This window comes from Zingiber officinale, chromosome 7A, assembly GCF_018446385.1.
Source record: "Zingiber officinale cultivar Zhangliang chromosome 7A, Zo_v1.1, whole genome shotgun sequence".
NCBI lineage: Eukaryota > Viridiplantae > Streptophyta > Magnoliopsida > Zingiberales > Zingiberaceae > Zingiber > Zingiber officinale.
The window spans coordinates 94,888,651-94,913,350 of record NC_055998.1 but is presented as its reverse complement, the minus strand read 5'-3'; the positions used below and the strand labels follow the sequence as shown (position 1 = coordinate 94,913,350).

Below are 24,700 nucleotides of genomic sequence, written 5' to 3'. Positions count from 1 at the left end.
GCAAACTAAGTAAAATTAGGTTGGATTTTTAAACTTCCAATTAAATTTAACTTTTTGAAAACTGGTGTTCAAAAATAGGTTAGTTTTAAAATAGATGTACAAAAGCATTTTTCAAACACACAAAAATTTTGATTAATTTCTCCCCCTGAACTTGATACTTAAAATTAAACAGCTGTCTAACCAATTAGGTACTAACTAACTATCAGAAGATAGTAGCTTTCTCTTGGTTAGTCAGATTAAGGTGATTATAAGCAGTCATTGTTTGACTTGACTGATGAACTTAATCTGATTACTGTCTGATTTGTATTTAACGTCCAGACTTATGCTGATGCACTGAAGTAAGCATCTTAAGTCCAAACAGTTGGTCTATGCATCTCACCCCTTTCTATGTTTGTCACACACAAGCAAGGTAAGCCTAAGGTGTTGGTGAGATGCTCAAAAACTAGTCCTGTGGGTACATGCTTTCTAAGGATTCAAAACTAGTCTAAGGCCAAAACTGTTTTTAAAAATCTAAAAATGGAAAGTTTTAAAAACAAACAAGTTTAACTTATAATTTGATAAAACCATTTTTGAAAATATTTTTGAAAAATCCTAGTCTATCAAGATAGAACATAATCAATGTAAGTCTGAAATATCACTAGATAGATCCAAAATATTTTACAGGTAGTATAGCTACAGAAGTGAGTCATAACTAGATCTACTGAGATGATGAAGGGGGTGGTCCAGATCCCAAGGATCGGAGAAGCGCCATCAGCTCAGTGTGTCGCTCGTAACTCGGCAACCTCTCGCCGAATGTCCCGATGAAAATCAGAGTTCTCCTGCTGGAGACTCGCCACAGCTCTCTCTAGTCCGGTCATACGGTCGGCTAGAGTGCGGGGAGCGTGACGTGGTGCTCGAGCTGGGGGCGGTGGTGGAGCCGGTGCGGCTTCCTCTGGAAACAGTGCAAGCATGAACTCGTCCACCTGTGCGTCTGGATCTGGCTGGTGCTGTGCCCCCCTCCGCCAAGACATAGTCCCGTCATCCCTATCTACGTGGATACCAGCTAGGGAGAAGTTCCGAGCTGCTATAACATCGAACTCGGTCATATAGGCAATGTCTCCTCTAGTGACATCAATGTGCAACGAGGACATATAGGCTGTCAGAATGTGACAGAATGGCATGTGGACTCGTCTATCAGTCACGTATCCAACCGAGTAGATAATGGTGGAGAAGATATGTAGGATGATGTCAACATCTAACCTATGACATAGGGCATAGAGTAAAAACGAATGGAATGGGCGCATCACAGCGATGTCCCGAGTAGTCAGTGGTAAAATGCAAAGGACTAAGACCCTGTAAAGAGCGTAGTCCTGGACTCGAAATTCTACCGACCTAAACTGGGTCACAGTGGGATCTCGCTCTCCCCCAAAAAAATACGAATAAATCGTATCGAGAGTAATATGTGAGTAGGGATCTCCGAATGGTAGATCCCTGGGAGGATAGCACAAAAAAGAACAAGTAGATGGACGTAACTCTAAGAACTCTCGGATAGTCGTAGGGGAAAATGTGATATCAGTACCCCCTGCCCTAGTGGTATAGGTGAGATCGTCTACTTTCACTAGGTTATTGCAAAATTCAGCACACAGACTTATGTTTACTGGACTGGTACATTCGACAAGATTCTTTAAGTTATAGTGGTTTATAACCTCTATAACGGAGGGACATGAACCTAGAAAGAACGATCTATCTATGCAGGTAGTCCTAATGGCCTTATAAACGGTTGACTCAAACTTAATCCTTAGTTCATCTATGGGAAACCTAGGGTCAATGCTAGCATTAGAGGGTCCAGCACCAGTATTTGTTCGTTTCCTACTGTATATATATAAAAAATATTCTAAGAAAAAAATGAGAAGACAAATTCTAAAAAAATTTTAAAGAGGGGAAGAGGTTTTACCGAGGAGCCATCGACAAATATAGATCTGACGACCTCGGTTGAATCGCAGCAGCGTCTTCACCGCAAAAAAAATTTGATTTAAAATACTCTCGCACTGAGGTTCAGAGTGAACCTTGGCAAAAGTGAGAAGTTTGTGGGGCAAGGGTTGGGGGCGCCCGCTGCCCCTTATTTATAGGGAGCTCCGGGCGCCTGGAGCCATTCCGGGCGCCCGGAGTTGGATTTAGGCGGGGCGCCCGGATGCCCTCCCGGGCGCCCCGGAGGTGAATACCAGGGGCGCCCGCCCCTTCTATTGAACCTTTTTTTTTAAAAAAAAGTTTTTCAAATTAATTTTAGGTTTTAAAATTTTAAGTTTAAGATTAAAGTTTTTAAATTAAGTTTAAAATTGAACTTAATTCTTAAATTTAAAATTAAAATTTTGAAATTAATTTTTAAGTTTAAAATTGAAATTTTGAAATTAATTTTTAAGTTTAAAATTGAAATTTTGAAATTAACTTTTAAGTTTAAAATTAGAATTTTGAAATTAATTTTTAAGTTTAAAATTAAAATTTTGAAATTAACTTTTAAGTTTAAAATTAGAAATTTTGAAATTAATTTTTAAGTTTAAAATTAAAAATTTTGAAATTAATTTTTAAGTTTAAAATTAGAAATTTTGAAATTAATTTTTAAAAATTAGAAATTTTGAAATTAATTTTTAAGTTTAAAATTAAAATTTTGAAATTAATTTTTAAGTTTAAAATTAGAAATTTTGAAATTAATTTTTAAGTTTAAGATTAGAAATTTTGAAATTAATTTTTAAGTTTAAAATTAAAATTTAAGTTTAAAATTAAAATTTTAAAATTAATTTTTAAGTTTAAAATTAAAATTTTGAAATTAATTTTTAAGTTTAAAATTAAAATTTTGAAATTAATTTTTTAAGTTTAAAAATTTTAAGCCTTATTCATCTCACCCGATCTATATTATCAATCAGGGAATCCTATGATTTTGCGAGATGAAATTGGATTTTTAATTATGGAGTTTTGGTTTAACTTGTGTTAGATTCAGATTTAGCTTTGGTCTCCACAAATAGGCATTCTTCGGATAAACCTCTAAGCTTGGTGAGTCACATGGACATCATTAGAAGTAACCAACCTTTCAAGGTTTTCCGAATAGTCCTATCCACGGAACTTAGTACTCAATCTTGGTCTAACTGGTTAGGATTCGTTTAAGGGTAGCTTTGGTCAGTTCCACTTGGCCAAATGCACCAGATCGAAACCATATGTAACGACCCGCCTTCTGATACTAGGCTGTAAGGTCGATCGCTACATTGTGCTGACTAACTGTGCGAAAAACTGTACTAATTTAAATTTACTTTTGCTACTAATCTAATTGCTGGAAGAACTGAAACTGAATATGCTACATGTACTGGAAGCTGTGTGCATGCTAGAGAAGGTAATCTGTACCTCTCGGATGGTCATAATGCTGAAACTATGCCTTCCTAGCTGAGTTCAGGCACTTCAATCGATCCACGGATCGATTGGCATCGTTGGGATCGATCCACGGATCGATCCAACTTGATACTGGGCACGGGGCAATGCCTGGATCGATCGGCTGATCGATCCAGGTCATTGGATCGATCGGCTGATCGATCCAGGTCATTGGATCGATCAGCTGATCGATCCAATTACTTACTGTTCACGACAGAAAGTCACTGGATTGATCGGCTGATCGATCCAGGATTGGATCGATCGGCGGATCGATCCAATTCCTTTCTGTTCGCGACAGAATGCGTCTGGATCGATCGGCTGATCGATCCAGCTGCATTCTGTTCACGGGAATCAACCCTCAATCGATCCATGGATCGATTGAGGACCCCCGTGTAACGACCCGCCTTCTGGGTACTAAGCTGTAAGGCGAATCGCTACAATACTGCTAAGCTATACTGCGCGGAAAGCTGGGCTAATTAAAATTTTTGCTAACTAATTGATTCTTATACACTAATCGCCTTACAGACCGATCTCGACGTCTTGTACGGTCACAAGACCACAGATCGGATCGGTCTGTCCGATCCGAAGCTTCATTGCTTGGATCGGTCTGATCGATCCGAGTGCCTGATCGGTCGGTAGACCGATCGGTGGCTTCCGTCTCTTTACCGGATCGGTCGGTGACCGATCCTTAAACCGCGTAACCGGGTTCGCTCATCGTCTTTGGATCGGTCGGCATCGATCCAGCGAATCGGTCGGCGGCCGATCCAGTATAGGATCGGTCGGTTGGCCGATCCGGTACTAAATCTCTTGAGGCTCTTGTATCGTCTTTGGATCGGTCGGTGACCGATCCGAGGAGATCTGATCAGATTCATCGGATCGGTCGGTGGCCGATCCGATGCTCGAGCGATCGATGTCGAGACCGTCGATGTCTCGATTTCGCCGAACTCGATTTCGGACTCGGTGTGCCAAAATACAATCCAACAACTACCTACTGCATAATAAACTATTCTAATAACAGGTAGTGGCAATTCTAAACTGGTTCATGGCATTTCACTCACTAAAACACATTTTAACAACTTAACGTGCATGAAAACAACAGTATCAAACTAATAAACTGAAAGTGCTGAAAGTAAATGCTAAAGAGTTCTAATGTATAAATGAAGCTCGTTAGATCCCTAAGATCTTTCATTCCAGTTCCTGCCACACACACCATCTTCGCATTGCCCTCCAGCCTCCGCTAGTCCATCTTTCCTTTACCCTTATCTGCAGTATAAGGAAAATAGAATCTGTAAGCTTAAAGCTTAGTAAGAAACCATCTACCTCACAAAACATGCAACGATGCAATCATGGATTTAAATCATGCTATTTGAAAACATGCACTGAAAAGCTAAACCATGGCATCCTGAAATCTAATGGCATAACATATAAGCATGGCATATACACTGGAATCATGGCATAGCAAGTAATAACACTAAGCTAATCATAAGTTAAGCTAACTGGAACTAAAGTCTGTAACTGAAAACAAACTCCACTAGCATATCTGATTTTGAGTTTGAAACTAATACATAATAAGTGAAAATAATAAACATCTTGCTTTGAACTCGCTTTGCGCGCATCCCTACTAGACCCGGGGTTGCAAGTCCGAATTTAGCAGGGTTACTAGGTCGAACCTAGGGACGACGTGGGAGTCCAACCCAATGGATATCTAATCGATACGGTGCCACTGAAAATAAAATACTAATATCTTTAGCTAACCGATATAACATGCCGATTCTAGGTTATCGAACCTAGAGCTAGGTTATCTGAACCTAGAAGCGGTGGGAGCCTACCCATTGGACCATAGTCCCATATAAGTAGTGAGCAAAGTTACTAATTTAAATGCTACTAATGCATTTAACTGGGCTAATAAACATAACTGAAGGGTAATTAGCTAAACTAACCCCTTTTTCGAACACTTGGTGTGCTTCAACCCCTCTCTGCATTAGGAAAGACACCTCTAGGCACCCAACCACGTCTATGATCTCCAACTGAAGGAGAATAAACGTGTCCGGCCCATCTAAAGGTGCTAACTAAATTCCTAATCTTCGAGAAGGGTTAAAACACATCCTAGGTGCCGGAAACTACACATATAGCTAATAACTAATGCATATAAACGAACGGAGCTATTATACCGCAGGTGAGGGGTTTCTTACCTTCTAATCGTAATTTCTTACGATTCTATTCGCTAGAACTCCGGTGGAGGTGGTCCTCTCGACGATCCGCTCACGTCTTCGCGTTCCTCTCGCGGAGGAGAGCCTCTTTCGTGTAGGAGTCGTCGCCGGAAGATGGCCCTAGGGACCTTGGGGCTTGGTGTGCCGTGCGTGAGGGAGAGGAGAGGGTGGCGTCGGCGTTGAGGGTTTGGAGAGGGAGAAGGTTGCCGAACCAAGCAAAAATAAACCAAACCCACTTAAACCTTCTATTTATATTAAGTGGTTAATTCGGCTAAACCCAACTTAAATATAATCGTTCCCCTCCTCTTTCAGCACAGCCCTGCTGGGTCAACTGGTTATGACATTGTCCCTCTAAATCATAGGTCTCGGGTTCAATCCCCGCCTAGGCCGTTTTACGCTTATATTTCTTTTTGCTACTTCCGCTACTCGGAAAATTCCGGAAAAATATCTAAAAATTCCAGAAAAATCCTAGAATATTTCTAAAATAAATTTGGGAATTTTTTCGGGCTTTACAATCCCCCATACCTTATAAAAAGTTCGTCCCCGAACTTAAAATAATTCTGGGTACTTCTGTCTCATGCTGGCCTCTGTCTCCCAAGTCGCCTCTGCTGCTGTGTGATTTTGCCAGCTGACTTTAACTAATGGTACTTCCTTGTTCCGTAATTTCTTTACTGCTCGGTCTATTATCTGAATAGGCCGACTGTCATAACTGAGATCATCACGGACCTGTACCAACGGGGCTCAATCACACGGGTGGCGTCTGGAATATGCTTCTTCAGCATGGAGACATGAAATACGTTGTGGACAGCTGACATCTCCTGAGGTAGCTCTAGCTCATATGCTACCTTGCCCACTCTCTTCGTGATAAGGTATGGTCCCACATATCTGGGAGCTAGCTTGCCCTTCTTCCCAAAACGCATGACTCCCTTCATGGGAGCTACTCTGAGGAAAACTGTATCCCCAACTGAAAACTCTAGGGGTCTGCGTCGTGTATCAGCATAGCTCTTCTGACGGCTCTGTGCTGTCTCTATCCTCTGGCGAATCTGCTGTATGGCTGCTGTGGTAGCTGCTACTAGATCTGTCTGAAGCTCTAGCTCCTTCTGTTCACCACTCTCATACCAGCAGATTGGTGATCTGCACCTCCGCCCATAGAGTGCCTCATAAGGAGCCATGCCGATAGTGGCCTGATAACTGTTGTTGTATGCAAATTCTGCTAGACTCAGATATTTGCACCAACTTCCCTTGAAATCTAGGGCACAAGCTCGGAGCATATCTTCGAGTACCTGATTTACTCGCTCCGTCTGACCATCTGTCTGAGGATGGAAAGCTGTGCTGAATTTTAACTGGGTGCCCATAGCTAACTGAACACACTTCCAGAAGTGTGATGTAAATCTGCTGTCTCTGTCTGAAATGATGGTTCGTGGGACTCCATGTAGTCTGACGATCTCCTGGAGATACAACTGAGCTAGCTTCTCCATGGAGTAGGATATCTTGATAGCTAGGAAGTGGGCTGATTTAGTCAACCTGTCAACTATTACCCAGATGGCATCAAAACCATTTGTGGTTCTGGGTAGCCCCACTATGAAGTCCATCGAGATATCCTCCCACTTCCATTCTGGAATCTGTATAGGCTGCAGAACTCCTCATGGTCGCTGATGTTACCCTCTGACAGGTGAGGCGGATGCTAACATATCTGGCGATGTCTCGCTTCATCCGGGCCACCAAAGTTCTTCAGGTCTTGATACATTTTGGTGGAGCTGGATGCATCGCAAGGAGTCCTGTGAGCCTCATCTAAAATCATCTCGTAGCTCCTCCCGATCTGGAACACAGAGTCTGTCGCCAAAATACAACACTGTCGGACACTCTGAATTCTCCACTTTCGATTCCGCTAGCCTTGCTTGATTTTGAATTTCGGATCCCGATCCTGAGCTGACTGAATATCACCAAGCAAGGTAGACTCTAAGGTCATAGTAGAGAGCTGTCCCACGATGAGCTCGAGACCGAAATCCACGATCTCCTTCTGTAGGGGCGGCGACATGGCTGTAAGAGACAATAAGGTAGCACTGGATTTCCTGCTAAGTGCATCTGCTACCTTATTGGCTTTCCCTGGATGGTAGAGGATGTCTATATCGTAGTCCTTGACCAGCTCAAGCCATCTGCGCTGTCGCATATTCAGATCCTTCTGAGTGAAGAAGTACTTCAGACTCTGATGATCTGTATACACTCTGCACTGAGCTCCATATAAGTAATGTCTCCAAATTTTGAGAGAGAAGACGACTGCTGCAAGCTCAAGGTCATGAGTAGGGTAATTCTTCTCATAATCCTTGAGTTGTCTGGAGGCATAGGCGATCACCTTGCCGTTTGCATCAGATCGCTCCTAGTCCCAACTTAGAGGCATCACTATAGATGTCAAAGTTGCTGGTGTCGTAGAGCCAAAATAGGAGCACCGGTCAATCTCCTTTTAGCTCATTGTTCTCACGTCCTCCGCCCACCGGAATTTCTGTTCTTTTGGTAAGAGCCGTCGGTGGGGAGGCTACCTGGAGAAATCCTCTACAAACTTCCTGTAATATCCTGCTAATCCCGAGCTCCCGATTTCACTGGCGTTCTTGGTTGCTTCCAGTTACTTACTGCTTCTATCTTGCTGGGATCCACCATAATACCATCCTTTGAGATGATGTGACCCGGAAAGGACACCGATCTAGCCAAAATTCAGATTTCGTGAACTTGGCGTAAAGCTGGTTCTGCTGAACTGTCTGCAATACTAGTTTCAGGTGTTCTGCATGTTCTTCCCGAGTTCCTGAGTAGATAAGAATGTCATCGATAAACACAATAACAAACTTATCTAAATACTCACTGATACTGCTCATGAGATCCATGAATGTAGTTGGAGCATTGGTCACGCCAAAGGGCATGACCACGAACTCGTAGTGTCCGTATCTTGAATCTTGTCTTTGGTATATCCCCTTCTTTAACCTTTACTTGATGATAACCGATCTGAGATCTACCTTAGAGAACACCGATGCCCCTTGGTGATCGAATAGGTCATCTAATTCAGGAAGAGGATACATTTTGATTGTGACTGGTTGATGATCGTAGTCTATGCGATGCGTTTCCATCCTTCTTCTTCACGAACAACACGGGCGCTCCCCATGGTGACTTGGGCGTATGAAACCCTTGTCAAGCGGCTCCTGTATTTGCTCAAGTTCCTTGAGTTCTGCTGGAGCCATGCGGTATGGTGCCTTGGAAATTGGATTTGTGCCGGGAATAAGCTCTATCTCAAATTCAATCTCCCTGTCTGGTGCTAAGCCTGGTAGCTCTTGAGGGAAGACTACTGGGTAGTCACAAACGACTCGACTGACTGGTGCTGACTACGTGTGCTAGGAATCCCGTGCATCCTGAATCCAGTAACTTCTGTGCCTTCATAGCTGAGAGAAACCTCTTGGCCTTTCTCCTTGGTTCCCCGACGAATTCGAACTGTGCTTCCGCTTCAGGTTGGAACGTGACTTTCTGTTTACGGCACTCGATAGAGGCACCGTATTTGACCAAAAAGTCCATTCCGAAGATAACGTCATAGTCGGTCATTTCTAGCACTATCAGATCGCAAAAGAGCTCCCTGTCTGCTATAATGACCGGCACTGCTCTGAGCCAGTGCGTGGACGCCATGATCTCTCCTGAAGGTAGCGTCGTCAAAAACTGACCGCTGAGTATCTCTGGAGGTACCTCTAATTTTTCGGAGAACATCCTGGCTATATATGAATGGGTTGCCCCAGTATCAAATAGAACAGTAGCACTATACTGAAAAATGCTAATCTGACCTGTGACGACTGTCGAGGCATTTGCTACGTCCTCTCTGGTGAGTGAGTAGATCCTCGCATTCGCCATAGCTGGGGGGGCTTCTAATCTGCCCTGGCTGATATGTGGGCCTTCTAGAGCGGCCTGCATCTGATATAACTGAGCTGGCTGGCCTGCATACTGAATCTGCTGTGGCTGAGGAAGACCGGCCTTGTTCGGGCACTGCTTGGCCATGTGCCCTTCTTGTCCACATTCAAAGCATCCTCGTGTGCCCTTGCGACAAACCCCTGGGTGGAATTTCCCACAAGTAGCACACTTTGGATAACTGGGTCGCTTGCTAGATGGTCCTCCCTTTGGGTCACTCCCTGATTTGCGCTTGCTGTTGGAGTTCCCTTTCCAGTTAGAGCTGTGACCTTGCTGTTTCTGAGTGTGAGGGTTTCCTTGGCCTTTGGACTCTGAGGAGACTTGCTTCTGCTGCTTTATGCTGTTCTGGTAGTGCTCTGTGGTCAAGGCACTGCTCACTAACTCCTCTGTGGTTTGTGGCCTATGTACGCCACCAGCCACGTTCACTGCTATCTCTGGCCTCAGCATCTTGAGCATCAACCGGATTCGTTCCTTCTCTGTGCTGACTAGCTCTGGGCACAGACGAGCCAACCTGTTGAATTTCTTCACGGCTTCCTCAACTGAAAGGTTGCCCTGACGAAACTCAGTGAACTCGTCGTAGTGGCGGTTCGTAACCCGTATGTGGAAGAACTCCTCGAAGAACTCCTTCTCAAGTCCCCCATGACATCTGATTCACGGGCGCCCGTTCGATCCTTTCCCACCACATGCGTGCATCTCCGGTCAGCGAAGGAGGCACACTTCACCTTCTCGTGTTCGCCAGTCCGAAGCTCCATCGTGCTCTCCAGTGTTTTGAACCAGGCTTGAGCATCCCATGGTTCACTAGTGCCTGAGAAGTTCTCTGGCTTGACTCGCTGCCACTGGATTAGATAGGCTTCCTTCCTTGGCTCAGCTGCTGGGGCTGCTGGTGCTGGTGCTGTAGGCTGAGCTGGTGGAACCTCTAAGACTACCGGAGTTGTCAAATTCGGTTCCGGGGTGACTGTGGGATACTTTGCTGATTAGCCTTTAAGGTGGCTATCTCCTGCTGCTGCTGAGCCACTAATGCTGTAAGGTCTGGAGGAGGCACTGAACTGCCTGCCTCTTGCTGGGGCTCAGTAGCTAGTGCCCTTCTAGCTGGGCGTCCTCGTGCCATTTCTAATGACATAGAGAACATATGTATAACTAATACTATCACAGTTATATAATTTCTGACATCATGTTTAAACTATCATGTACTAACCGGCAATAAGCATATAACATGAACTGTAACTATAAACAAGAACAATTAAGAGAGTAGAGGTATTCTTACTTGGAAGCTGCAGGTACAATGCTGATGTGTGTGTAGGAAGTATGGAACACTGCTCTGATACCACTCTGTAACGACCCACCTTCTACTACTAAGCTGTAAGGCGAATCGCTACAATACTGCTAAGCTATACTGCGCGGAAAGCTGGGCTAATTAAAATTTTTGCTAACTAATTGATTCTTATAAACTAATCGCCTTACAGACCGATCTACTGATACTGGTACGGTCACAAGACCCTGGATCGGTCTGCTGTCCGATCCTGAAGCTTCATTGCTTCTGTTCCTGGCTGGATCGGTCTACAGACCGATCCAGGAGTGCCCTGATCGGTCGGTAGACCGATCAGTGGCTTTCGGTGCTACTGTTCGCACCTGGATCGGTCGGTTGACCGATCCTTAAACCTGCAGAATCTGGGTTCGCTACTGTCCCGTGCTGGATCGGTCGGCAGACCGATCCAGGCGAGGCTGGATCGGTCGGCAGACCGATCCAGGTATAGCTGGATCGGTCGGCTGACCGATCCAGGTACCTGAAAATCTCTTCGAGGCTACTGTATCGTGCTGGATCGGTCGGCTGACCGATCCAGGAGGATACAGTATGCTACTGTATCTCCCTGGATCGGTCTGGAGACCGATCAGTGTCTGATTTCGGCCGGGAACTCTGATTTCAGGACTCCGGTGTGCCAAAATACAATCCAACAACTACCTACTGCATAATAAACTATTCTAATAACAGGTAGTGGCAATTCTAAACTGGTTCATGGCATTTCACTCACTAAAACACATTTTAACAACTTAACGTGCATGAAAACGACAGTATCAAACTAATAAACTGAAAGTGCTGAAAGTAAATGCTAAAGAGTTCTAATGTATAAATGAAGCTCGTTAGATCCCTAAGATCTTTCATTCCAGTTCCTGCCACACACACCATCTTCGCATTGCCCTCCAGCTTCCTCTGCTAGTCCATCTTTCCTTTACCCTTATCTGCAGTATAAGGAAAAATAGAATCTGTAAGCTTAAAGCTTAGTAAGAAACCATCTACCTCACAAAAACATGCAACGATGCAATCATGGATTTAAATCATGCTATTTGAAAACATACTGGAAAAGCTAAACCATGGCATCTTGAAATCTAATGGCATAACATATAAGCATGGCATATACACTGGAATCATGGCATAGCAAGTAATAACACTAAGCTAATCATAAGTTAAGCTAACTGGAACTAAAGCTGTAACTGAAAACAAACTCCACTAGCATATCTGATTTTGAGTTTGAAACTAATACATAATAAGTGAAAATAATAAACATGCTGTTGGGCCCGGCAACTGTACTTGCTGTGCGTGCATCCCTACTAGACCCGGGTTGCAAGTCCCGAATTTAGCAGGGTTACTAGGTTACCAACCCAATGGATATCTAATCCAGTACAGTGCCACTGAAAATAAAATACTAATATCTTTAGCTAACTGATATAACATGCTGATTCTAGGTTATCTGACCTAGAGCTAGGTTATCTGAACCTAGAGGCGACTGTGGGAGCCTACCCATTGGACCATAGTCCCATATAAGCTGTAGTGAGCAAAGTTACTAATTTAAATGCTACTAATGCATTTAACTGGGCTAATAAACATAACTGAAGGGTAATTAGCTAAACTAACCCCTTTTTCGAACACTTGGTGTGCTTCAACCCCTCTCTGCATTAGGAAAGACACCTCTAGGCACCCAACCGCGTCTATGATCTCCAACTGAAGGAGAATAAACGTGTCCGGCCCATCTAAAGGTGCTAACTAAATTCCTAATCTTCGAGAAGGGTTAAAACACATCCTAGGTGCCGGAAACTACACATATAGCTAATAACTAATGCATATAAACGAACGGAGCTATTATACCGCAGGTGAGGGGTTTCTTACCTTCTAATCGTAATTTCTTACGATTCTATTCGCTAGAACTCCGGTGGAGGTGGTCCTCTCGACGATCCGCTCACGTCTTCGCGTTCCTCTCGCGGAGGAGAGCCTCTTTCGTGTAGGAGTCGTCGCCGGAAGATGGCCCTAGGGACCTTGGGGCTTGGTGTGCCGTGCGTGAGGGAGAGGAGAGGGTGGCGTCGGCGTTGAGGGTTTGGAGAGGGAGAAGGTTGTCGAACCAAGCAAAAATAAACCAAACCCACTTAAACCTTCTATTTATATTAAGTGGTTAATTCGGCTAAACCCAACTTAAATATAATCGTTCCCCTCCTCTTTCAGCACAGCCCTGCTGGGTCAACTGGTTATGACATTGTCCCTCTAAATCATAGGTCTCGGGTTCAATCCCCGCCTAGGCCGTTTTACGCTTATATTTCTTTTTGCTACTTCCGCTACTCGAAAAATTTCGGAAAAATATCTAAAAATTCCAGAAAAATCCTAGAATATTTCTAAAATAAATTTGGGAATTTTTTCGGGCTTTACACCCCGATCGGTCCATGGATCGATCCAGGGTTTCTGATTTCGAGCTGAAACTCTGATTACAGCAGATTTCGTGCCAAAATCAGTGAAACAACTCTACAAATGCTAATAACTATTCTATCATGCATTGGGCAACATTCAAGACATAATATAATGCATGTTCACTAGTTCATACCATTAACCATACTAGAATGCGAAGCATAAAGGAAAAGAGAACAAGACTTTAATAACTAGACTTGCTACAAGTTCTAATGCGTAGTAAAATAAAACTAGATCCCTAGGATCTTTATTCCAGTTCCTGCCACACACATCCTCATCTGCACTAACCTCCAGCCTCCACTGCTAGTCCATTTTCCTTTTACCTGTATCTGCAGTATAAGGAAAATAGTATCTGTAAGCTAAAAAGCTTAGTAAGAAACCATCTACCTCACTAAATCATGCATACGATGCAAATATGCTTTTAAATCATGTTGTTTGAAAAACATACTGAATATGCAAGCATGGCATGGCATGGCATCATACAAAGCATGGCATAACATAAGCTGAACATAAAATAAAACTGATCATAACATGTCTAGAACTGTATATGAAGCTATCATATTTAACAACTGAAATAAGCTGAGTTGATACAAAAGTGAGCTAAGCTGAAGCTGAGCTAATACTGAATTCCATTATGTTTTAAAACTGATTTGGAAAACTATTATATATAATAGATAAAAAAATACTAAACATGCTGCTGTAGGGCCCTGGCAACTGTACTTGCTATGTGCGCATCCCTAACTAGACCCGGGATTGCAAGTTCCGAATCTAGTAGGGTTTACTAGGTTAGCTGAACCTAGGGACGACTATGGGAGTCCAACCCAGTGGATATCTAATCCAGTACAGTGCCGCTGCTGAAAGTAAAATACTGAAATGCTAATTAGCTGAATCTAGGTTATCTGAACCTAGAACTAGGTTGTCTGAACCTAGAGGCGACTGTGGGATCCCACCCATTGGACATCTAGTCCCATAAAGCTAAAATAAAACTGATATGCTGGTTTAAATGCTTCTATGCATTTAACTATGCTGTTAAAACTGTCTAATGTTGCGCTAAACATTTTATCGAACACCTAGTGTGCTCCAACTCTCCTCTCTAATAGGGGGACCACCTCTAGGCACCCGACGACATCTAGAACCTCTATCTGAAGAGGAAAAACGCGTCCGGCCCATCCAGAGATACTCAACTAACCCCTAAATCTGCGAAGAGAATTAAATACACTCTAGATATCGATAAAAATCTACATATAACTAAATTATAAGCATGCAATCAAACGAGAGCTACTTATACTGCAGGTGAGGGGTTTATTACCTTGTGTACTAGATTTCTTACAAATCTAATCGCTAGAAATTCCGGTGGAGACGACTTCTCGACGATTCGCTCGCGTCCACGTGCTCTACTCGCGGAGAGGAACGTCCTTGTGCTGAAATCGTCGCCGGAAAGTGACCTTGGGACCCTAGGGGTGGAACCCTAGTTCTTCCCTTGTTGTGGCGCCGAGAGAAGGAGAGGGGAGAGGGTTGGCGTCGGCGTGAGGGTTTTGGAGTGGAGTTGCCGAACCAAGTTCTAAAAATAAACCAAACCCCAACTTAAATTTCCTATTTATACTAAGTAATTAATTCGGCCAAACCAATTATAAATATAATTGATTCCCTTTCCTTTCAGCACGGCCCTGCTGGGTTCACCGGTTACTAAGGCTAACTAAAGGTTTAGCGGACCCGAGAGGTCCCGGGTTCGATTCCCGCTTAAGCTATTTTACTTTTCTAATAATTTTTGCTACTTCTGATACTCTAAAAATTCCAGAAAAATATCTAATAATTCCAGAAAAATCATAGAATATTCTTAAAATAGTTTTGAGAATTTTCGGGCGTTACACCATATCTTTCTAGACATGCGATGCCCAAGTTTCCCTAACGTACTATCATCCAAAAACTTTACCAATACCATGATTCAAGTTAAACTTAGTCTCTTTTTAACTAATCCTAATTACCCTGCCGGGTTAGTTAATTTTGGGTTACCCTGTCGGGTAAGTTAGTTTTGGAGGTGCCAGCTATTCTGGAGTCTCCCCCTGAATTATTGGCCATTAATTTAAATTTTGGTTTTAAGTTTGTGTCGATTCCTTTTATAGTTATAGTTAACTTGGTGATTATTTTGTTGATTAAGGTGTTTAGATTTTGAATTTAATTTAGGTTTGTATTTTGGATTTTGGTTTGGTTTATTCGATTCTATATAATGTATTTTTTCTTTAGGTATATAATATTGATTAAGTCCTATTTGCGTGGTTAAGCATGCTTTCGGAACCCAAGCTAGATTGGTTGATTTGTATTGGGTTATTAATGATTTGAAGGTTTTATTTGAATTCGACTTATATCCTAGTCCGGTTTTATTATAGCATGCCTTTTGATTATTTAGGATTAAGTCTAGATTTTTTGATCTTGTTGTGAATTTTTCTAACATCTCTTTTAAATTGTTTATTTCATTTTTTAATGATAAATTCTCCTCCTCAAGTGTTAGATCTTGAGTTGGATTTGAATTTTTTATTTGTTCCTTGAGGTCTTGATTTTCCTCAAGAAGTGATTTGTTTTCATTTTCTATTTTAATTAATTTACTATTTAAACAGGAAATAATTCTAAAAAAAAATTTGTTTAAATTAAAATATACCTCATTCGGGCCTTCGGAAACGAGTACGGACTCGTGGCTTGTTTCGGGTTATTCGTCTCATCTTCTGGTATTTTACATCGCGGGCCATCAGTGCGAGGTGGCTCTGATGTTTCTGCTCTTCTTCCTCCGATTCGTCCAAGGAGTCGTCCCACGTTGCTTTGAGGGCCTTCTTTTTGGTTGGTTTAGATTTGTCGAACATCAGTTTTGGGCATTCGTTCTTGTAGTGTCCCTTTTTGTTGCAGCCGTAGCAAGTCACGTTCTTTTGTTCTGAGGGAGAACTGATCTTTTGAAGGTCCTTTTTGCTGAAGCTCCTTTTTCTCCTGGTGAACATTTTTCTTACCAAGTTCACCAGGTGTTCTTCGTCTTCGGAGTCTTGGTCGGAATCTTCTTCATGTTCAGGCTTGCTCTTCTTTTCTTTGGAGGAACCTGCAAATAAAGCTATACCTTTCTCGGCTCCAGCATTAGTTTGTTCATGTAATTCTAATTCACAGAAGAGCTCGTCTAATTTTAACTTAGAAAGATTTTTAGAGATTTTGTAGGCATCTACGATTTATGCCCACAAACTATTACGTGGAAAAGCATTTAATGCGTACCTTATTAAGTCTCTATTTTCCATCTGGTGGCCTATCGCATGAAGCCCGTTGAGGATATCCTTGATCCTCGCGTGGAGCTGATTCACCGTTTCACCTTCCTGCATTTTTATATTAAAAATTTTATTTAAAAGCAGGTCTCGTTTTGTTACCTTGGCGTCGCTCGTTCCCTCGTGCAGCTCGATCAATTTGTCCCACAGCTCTTTAGCGTTTTTGTGTGGTCCAACTCTGTTCAGTTCTTCTCTTATTAATCCGCACTGTAGAGTGTTGATCGCTTTATTTTCTGTTGACGCCTTTTTCTTTAAGTCTGCTGTCCAGTCTTCAGGATCCAGTATATTCCCGGAGTTGTCCGCTGGAATTTTATAGGGTCTCATAACACTCATCCACTGGTCGAAGTCTGTTTTGAGGTAAACCTCCATGCGCTTCTTCCAGTACGGAAAATCATCCCCGTTGAAGAGTGGAGGTCGTACTGTGTTGAATCCTTCTTGTTGGGACATCCTGTACACAAGTAAATAACCAAAAAAAATATCCCAAGACTTGGTCTTGGATTAGTAGTGCGGGAAGAAAAAAAAATAGTAGAAAAATCTAGATTGGTGTTGCCCCAATTTAGATTTAATTGCAACAGAAAAATATAAAAAAAATGATAAACCAGTTTGGAATTAAGTGTAAAACTGAAGACCGAAAAAAAAGAAAAAAAAATTTCACCCCCAGTCTGATTGGTGGTTGCACCAAATCAGAGCGGTACCGGCTCTGATACCACTTGTAGGACCGTGATCGTTCGATAGAGGGAGGGTGAATATCGATTCGAAAATATCGAGTATAAGCGCAGCGGAAAAGTAAATTAAACACAGTGTTTTTTACTTCGTTCGGAATCTGTGACGACTCCTACTCGAAGGCCCGTACTCCTTGAGTACTTTCATTGGGCAATTCACTAGCAATTCGGATAATTACAATTTAAGTACAAAAAGATGCTAATGAAAAGAAAAACAAAGCTGTACCGACAGACAAGGAATTTAAAAGAGCAGGATCGTGTCGTCGGAGCTTTGTGAGCGTCGTTGGAGCGTAGAGCAGCAGAGCAAGTAATCTCAGAGTTCTCAGATATGAAACAGATGATTCTGAAGCTCCTGCCTGGGGCTTCTTTTATATGTTGCTCTGGGCGCCTGGATTCCTTCCGGGCGCCTGGAATGTGACGTAGCTGCTCAAACCGAGGTGCTCCACGTGGCGACGACTTGGCCTGGATATAACTTGATTCCGGGCGCCCGGATCCCTTCCGGGCGCCCGGATCCCTTCCGGGCGCCCGGACCTCCAGGCGCCCGGATCCCCTCCGGGCGCTCGGACCCCCTTGTTCCAGAAAACTCCCTTTTCCTGCAAAACAAAGTTAGTCCGAGGCAATATGTATCCTGCAAAACAGATTGTTAGCACATTTTATAATAGTATGAATTAGTACAAATAGTATGACTTAGATTCCATCTTTCCGAGACCGGAATCTAGTCATGATCTCGACTTAGACATCCGAAATGGATCTAAGCCGGATCGACGCCTAATATTCCCTTCCCGGGAACGCGTCCTCGCAGTCACTCCCCTCCAGTGACTTACCTCACTTACCTGCCAGACGTCCGGTCAGCCCTTCGACCCGTCTGGACTTCTTGCCAGCTATCCGGTCAGCCCGTCGACCTAGCTGGACTTCTTGCCAAGCGTCCGGTCAGCCCGTCGACCCGCTTGGACTTCTCGCCAGCTATCCGGTCAGCCCGTCGACCTAGCTGGACTTCGTGCCAGACATCCGGTTAGCCCGTCGACCTGTCTGGACTTCTCCTGCACACTCGATCAAAGTGTCAGACAACAACACAACTAACTTAACCTATTTGTCATTCATCAAAACCTAGGTTAAATTGTTAGTGCTAACCGCACCAACATACTGTTCTGGGTCCAGTGGATTTCCGGAGTTGTCGACTGGCGCCTTGTAGCCTCTAGTGACGCTAAACCACTAGTCGAAGATGGTCTTTAGATAGACCTCCATTCGCTTCTTCCAGTAGGGAAAGTCATCCCCGTTGAATAGAGGGGGACGAACAATGTTATATCCTTCGTTTAGGGCCATAGATCTTGCACACAAAAAAAATAAGGAGAGAAATCCCAAGACTTGGTCTTGGATTAGTAGTGCGAGATTAAATTAAAAACTGAATTGGTGTTGCACCAGTTCAACTTAATTGCTAAGAAAAAAACTTCCAAAAGATAATAATACCAGTTTGGATTATAATGTAAAACTTAAATCTGAAAAAAAATTGAAAAAGAATTTTACCCCCTTGTATGATTGGTGGATGCACTAAACCAAAGGGGTACCTTCTCTGATACCACTTGTTGGATCATGAAAAGTCGATAGAGGGGGGGGTGAATATAGATCGAGAAATTTAAAACGAGTACACAGCGGAAAAATAAAAATAAAACAATGCTAACACAAACCAATTTACTTGGTTCGAAGTCTTGGTCGACTCCTACTCCAAGGCCCACACTCGTCGAGTGCTTTCGTTGGACAATCACTAATAGTTCGCAAATAGATTTACAATGTTGAGTACAAGAACTATAAAAAAAACTAAAAATACCGACAACAATAAACAGAACTTGAGCCGCAGGTTGTCGGGGAAGCAGCGTCGCAGGATCACAACATAGTAGAGCAGATGTCGTCGTTGTTCTTTACTTTAGGACTCACCCTCCTTATATAGGAGGTTCCGGGCGCCTGGACCGTGACGTAGCCCAACCAACCAGTGAGCTCCACGTGCGACGACTGTGACAGGATAAAATTTTCCTACCGGGCGCTTGGACCAACTTCGGGCGCCCGGATCCCTTCCGGGCGCCCGGACCACCTTTCTTTAGAAGGTCCTTTTCCTGCAAAAAAGTGTTAGTCCGAGGTAAAATAAAAGTTATACTACCCTGCAAAATAAAAGTTAGCACAGTTAAAGAAAACGAGTAGTAATTAAATTCCGTCTCACCGAGACCGGAATCTAGCCAAGATCTCAACTTAGATTTTTGAAATGGCTCTAAGTTGTATCGACGCCTAAGTTCCCTACCCAGGAACACGCCCTCACAGCCACTCTCCTCTAGTGACTTACCTTAACTTACTTGCCAGATGTTCGGTCAGCCCATCGACCAGTCTGGGCTTTATGCCAACTATCAGGTCGACCCGTTAACCTAGCTGGACTTCGTGCCAAATATCCAGTCAGCCCGTCGACTAGTTTGGGCTTCTTCTACACACTTAGTTAAAGTGTTAGATCACAATGAAACTAACTTAACCTACTTTGTCATTCATCAAAATCTAGGTTAGACCATTAGTTCTAACTGCACCAACAAAGAGATTGCTGCACTACAACAAAATCAAACTTGGGATCTCATACCAAAACCAAGAGATGTGAAACTCATTTCTTGCAAGTGGGTTTTCAAAATAAAGCGTCGTCCAGATGGGTCAATCGAGAGGTACAAGGCACGATTAGTAGCTCGTGGCTTCTCTCAATAGTATGGATTAGACTATGATGAAACATTTAGTCCAATGGTGAAACTTACAACTGTATGAATCCTACTTGCACTTGCAGCTAACAAAGATTGGAATCTATGGCAGATGGATGTGAAGAATGCTTTTCTTCATGGAGAATTGGATCGGGAATTTTATATGATCTAACCAATAGGTTTTTAGAACCAACATCATCCTGAATATGTGTGTAAGCTACCGAAAGCGCTCTACAGATTGAAACAAGCACCTAGGGCATGATATGGTAAATTTGCTGAATTTCTAACTCAAAGTGGTTATTTAGTAACATCTACAGATTCCAGGTTATTTATCAAAACAAATAAAGGAAAATTAGCTATCGTGCTAGTATATGTAGATGACCTAATTATAACAGGCGATGACAAAGTAGAAATTCTTCAAACGAAGGAGAATTTATCAGTTCGATTTCAAATGAAAGAACTTGGGCAATTTAAGCATTTTCTTGGTTTATAGATTGATCGCACATAAAATGGAATATTTCTTTGTCAACAAAAATATTCCAAAGACTTGTTGAAAAAGTTTGGAATGCTCGAATGCAAGCCGATCTCGACACCTATGGAACCAAATGTCAAAATGTGTGCACATGAAGGAAAAAGTTTAGAAGATGCAACTATGTATCAACAATTGGTAGGCACTCTCATCTACTTAACCTTAACTCGACATGATATTTCTTATGCAGTTAGTGTGATAAGTCGGTATATGCAAAATCCAAAGAAGCCTCATTTGGAAGCAGCTCGACAAATACTAAGATATGTAAAAAACACAATTGATTATGACCTTTTGTATAAAAGAAATGAAGACTGCAAGTTAGTTGACTACTGCGATGCTGACTATGCAGGAGATTGTGACACAAGAAGATCGACAACTGGTTATGTATTCAAGCTTAGTTCTGGAGCAATCTTGTGGTGCAGCAAGAGACAACCAACTGTATCATTGTCAACCACTAAAGCTGAGTATCGAGCAGCAGCAATGGCAGCTCAAGAGAGCACATGGTTAATACAACTAATGAATAATTTACATCAACCAGTAGACTATGCAATTCTAATATATTGTGACAATCAATCTGTAATTCGTTTGGCGGAAAATCCGATCTTTCATGCAAGAACTAAGCATGCTGAAGTGCATTATCATTTTATTAGAGAAAAGTTCTGCAAGAAGAAATTGAGATGAGACAAATCAGTACAGATTATCAAGTTGCGGATGTGTTCACAAAAGGCTTGAGTGCCAACAAATTCAAGATGTTCCGTTATCAACTCAGCACAGTACAAAGGGTTGGTGTTGAGGGAGAGTGTTGAAGATTAATACCAACCCGTTAACGGATAAGAATAAAAATATATGGATGAAAATAATTTTCACATTCAATGGATAGAATTTAATAGATAGAAATTAGAATGTGCGGGGAGTGTTTCTCTCATTTAATAGATAGGATTTAAGATAGAAATTAAAATGTGTGTGGTTCGGAGTATTTCTCTCATCTAATAGATAGAGATAAAATTTCTTTGTGGATAGAATTTAGTTTTCTGATAACTATGTATCTTGCATGGTGAGTACTATAAATACTCCCCCCTGTATTCATGTTCAATCATCCAACGAAAAATAAAAGTATAGAGTCTTCAAGTTGAAAGTTGTTCTTCAACTTCCTTTTCTTTTCCTCTCTAAAATTATGAGTGATCCTCAAAAGTGTTATAGTATCTTTGAAGTGTGAATATAATACAAGTAATTTATTTACTTGTTTATAGTCCAATTTTTCAACAGAATTAATCTACATTATTTTCCTCTATAATATTTTTTTTTAATTTTTTTTGTTCGTACTAACAATGACTGATATTCTTGAATTCATTTTAGAAAAAGAACGAGAGAAGAAGAAGAATACATTGTTTTCCTCTACAATATTTTGTTTTTCTCTTATTTTTGTTCAATATCTATTTGGTTCGTTGTAAGTTCACCATCAATCTTTTTTCTTTTTTGTAAATTTCCTTGCTTGAAACGGGAGAATTAAAATCCCATGAATTTTTTGTGGAAGAGAGAAGAATATATTACTTTATTTTTGTCAACAATATTTTCCTTTTGCCATGTTTTTAATAATTCAGAGTAATAGTGATTTGGTCTGCCATCTTATGTAAATTTTCTAACTTGAAACAGAAGAGAATTAAATCCTGCAATTTCGTTTCAAGGAAAAGAGAACAATTTCATTATTTTACTCTGTTTTGTTTTTATGATGTTTTTTGTTGAGAGTAATATCTCCTGGGAAGTACAAACTACGATCTTGATAGACCACCCGAAAGTTCTCTGGCCACATTGTTCGTTTGTGAATGGTCATAACTTGTGGGTTGTCATGCCTTACATGACGGGTAGTTCTTGCCTTCGCATAATGAAATATGTATACCCCCCATGGATTTGAGGAAGCTATGATAGCGACAATACTGAAAGATGTTCTGAAAGGTTTGGAATATCTCCATCACGATGGGCATATACACCGTGATGTGAAGGTAAATTGATAGTTTAATTTAAACTGTATAGTTTAATTTAAATAGATTGATTAATTCGTGATCGTGCTGACATGTTGTTACTGACCTGATTTAATTCATGATCTGGTCTCTGCAGAGGGAAAGAAAGAAATGTCTCTCATCTAATTTCAGATCTCTGTCTCAATGTCTGAGTTGATGAAGTCTGCTTGTTTCTTAAAGAATCTAATAATGATAATTGAAGCCTGGTGTTTCTTAAACAGAAATCTAATAATATTCGAAAGCAATCACTCTGTTCAATTAAATGTTCAAAACAAACTATTTTAGCAAATATTAAATCCCCCAAATCCATTTCTTAAACACTCATGATAATCCATGGAATTCTTATTCGAAAGCAATAACTAATCTAGCTACTTGATGAACTCCAATAGCCAAGTGCCGGCGAACACAGGAAGGGCGTTGAATCCATGGAAACCTGCTTCCTTCGCCAGGGCCCTGAACTCCTCCTCTGTTCTCTCTTTTCCGCCCACGTTGTAGGCCGCCATGCACAGGTCCAACTGGAAAATGGATTTGGCTTCAGGCGTCGCCTCCGGCACAGCTGGAAGAACGTACTCCACAACCACCACTCTGCCTTTCTCTGCCGGCAGCGCCTTCCAGCAGTTCTTTAGTATCTTCACGCAGTGCTCGTCGCTCCAATCATGAAGAATCCACTGCAATTGTTCAACTGTTTGCGGGTCACTATCGGAAATGATTATGCGTTATCAGTATTGAATTGATGGACCTTTAACATGATGGCGTCGCCGGCGGGAACGGCTTCGAACATGTCTCCGCCGCGGTGCTCCACTCGGGTGAGGGCCGGAGCGTCAGCGACGACGTGAGGGAGGTCGAAGTTGATGCCGTGGACTTGGGGGTAGAAGGAGGTGATGAGCCGGAGATTGCTGCCGGTGTTTCCGCCGACGTCGACGAGCACCTGCACGTCGGCGAAGCCATCGTAGCGGCGCAGTATGTTGTTCATCACGAGCGTGGAGACGCCCTTCATCGCGTCGTTGAACACCTTGTTGAACCGCCTGTCGCCGCCTTGGTACTCGAACGTCGTCATGCCGTGCGCCGCCATCACCGGGTGGCCGCCGTTCAAGATGGAGTCCGTCAAATAGCGCCTGAAAATCCCCTCGGAAATTTGGAAATTATTTTTTAGCTTTAAATTTTAAATTTTGTTTTTTACTTTGTAAAGTTTGCTGAACGGAACCGCCTGTGAAAAGAGAGTCAGAAAAATGAGAGGAAGAAAAATGAAATTTTTCTGCAAATTATATATCGCACCACGTGTCGATCATGACTTGATCCTGATGAAGCAGAACTATATTGGCCACCGTGCCGCCGTCGTCGTTTTGGACCAAGTACTTGCAAATGGGAGCGGCGGAGTACTTCCGGCAGCCGCCGTCCGCGGGGCAGCGGACTACGTCGTTCGCAGCGAGCAGGCGGAGGATGCGCTCGACCATGTCCGCGGCCGACGGGTTGGTGGTCGGCAAGCGGGCGGCGAGCTCCTCAGAGCTCAGCGAGGCCGTCGGTCCGGCTTGGACCAGCATCTCGAGGAGGCCGAGCTCGATGGCCGTCTTGAGAACCATGGGAAGGACGGCGGCGCAGGAGAGCTGGAACGCTCGGGAGCACTCCTGCTCCTCCTCCTCCGGCGACAGCTGCGGCGGGGCCATTTGACGAAACAGAGCAATCACGAGAGCGACTATTGAACCTATCTAACTTTCATTAATACTTAAATCACACGTTATATTTTTTATATTTATTAAATCAGTATTTTACAAAAATATCTTGTATTTTATATTAGTTTTTGAATTAGATATCTAATTTTTTTAAATCGGACTAATTGTAGATAAACCTCAAGACCCAACTGTACATTAACTCTGGTTTAGATTGATTTAGGGTTTTAGGTGAAGGCCATTAATAAGTTTTAGTTAGTCAAAACTTATTAAAGATAGTACAATATTTAAATTTTAAAATATCTTGTTGGGCATTGAATTGGCGTAGTTGATACATGTATAGATGATTGCTTAATAGGTTTTAGAATTAATTTTTAGTGAGTGTCTCTCGATGGAAAGGACCTATGTATTAGAACAAATGTCCCTCATGATTTTATCCCCTTCTAGATAATGTGAGGTCTACCTGAAGGGAT

At 42.3% G+C, this 24,700-nt stretch overlaps 1 protein-coding gene across 2 annotated transcripts; it reads right to left on the bottom strand.

Moving 5' to 3' along the window:
• Positions 1-22,792: 22,792 nt before the first annotated feature.
• LOC122001814 (caffeic acid 3-O-methyltransferase-like) lies at positions 22,793-24,254 on the bottom strand. Of its 2 annotated transcripts, XM_042556754.1 has the most exons (4): positions 23,836-24,254; positions 23,741-23,767; positions 23,300-23,675; positions 22,793-23,228 (listed from the first exon to the last, which is right to left on the bottom strand). In XM_042556754.1, the coding sequence occupies exons 1-4, from the start codon at positions 24,222-24,224 to the stop codon at positions 22,929-22,931; spliced, it is 1,092 nt and encodes a 363-aa protein (XP_042412688.1). In that variant the 5' UTR covers positions 24,225-24,254; the 3' UTR covers positions 22,793-22,928. The 2 variants fall into 2 exon arrangements, with proteins under 2 accessions (XP_042412688.1, XP_042412689.1); XM_042556755.1 differs by lacking the exon at positions 23,741-23,767.
• Between the last annotated feature and the right edge of the window lie 446 nt (positions 24,255-24,700).

Bases quoted from the DNA above. Each gene is read 5' to 3' on its own strand.
- LOC122001814 (XM_042556754.1), bottom strand. From the start codon at position 24,224: ATGGCCCCGCCGCAGCTGTCGCCGGAGGAGGAGGAGCAGGAGTGCTCC. The intron at 23,768-23,835 runs GTGCGATATATA...CTCTTTTCACAG, and splicing joins CAAGTCATGATCGACACGTG to GCGGTTCCGTTCAGCAAACT. The intron at 23,676-23,740 runs GTAAAAAACAAA...GGGGATTTTCAG, and splicing joins CGTTCAGCAAACTTTACAAA to GCGCTATTTGACGGACTCCA.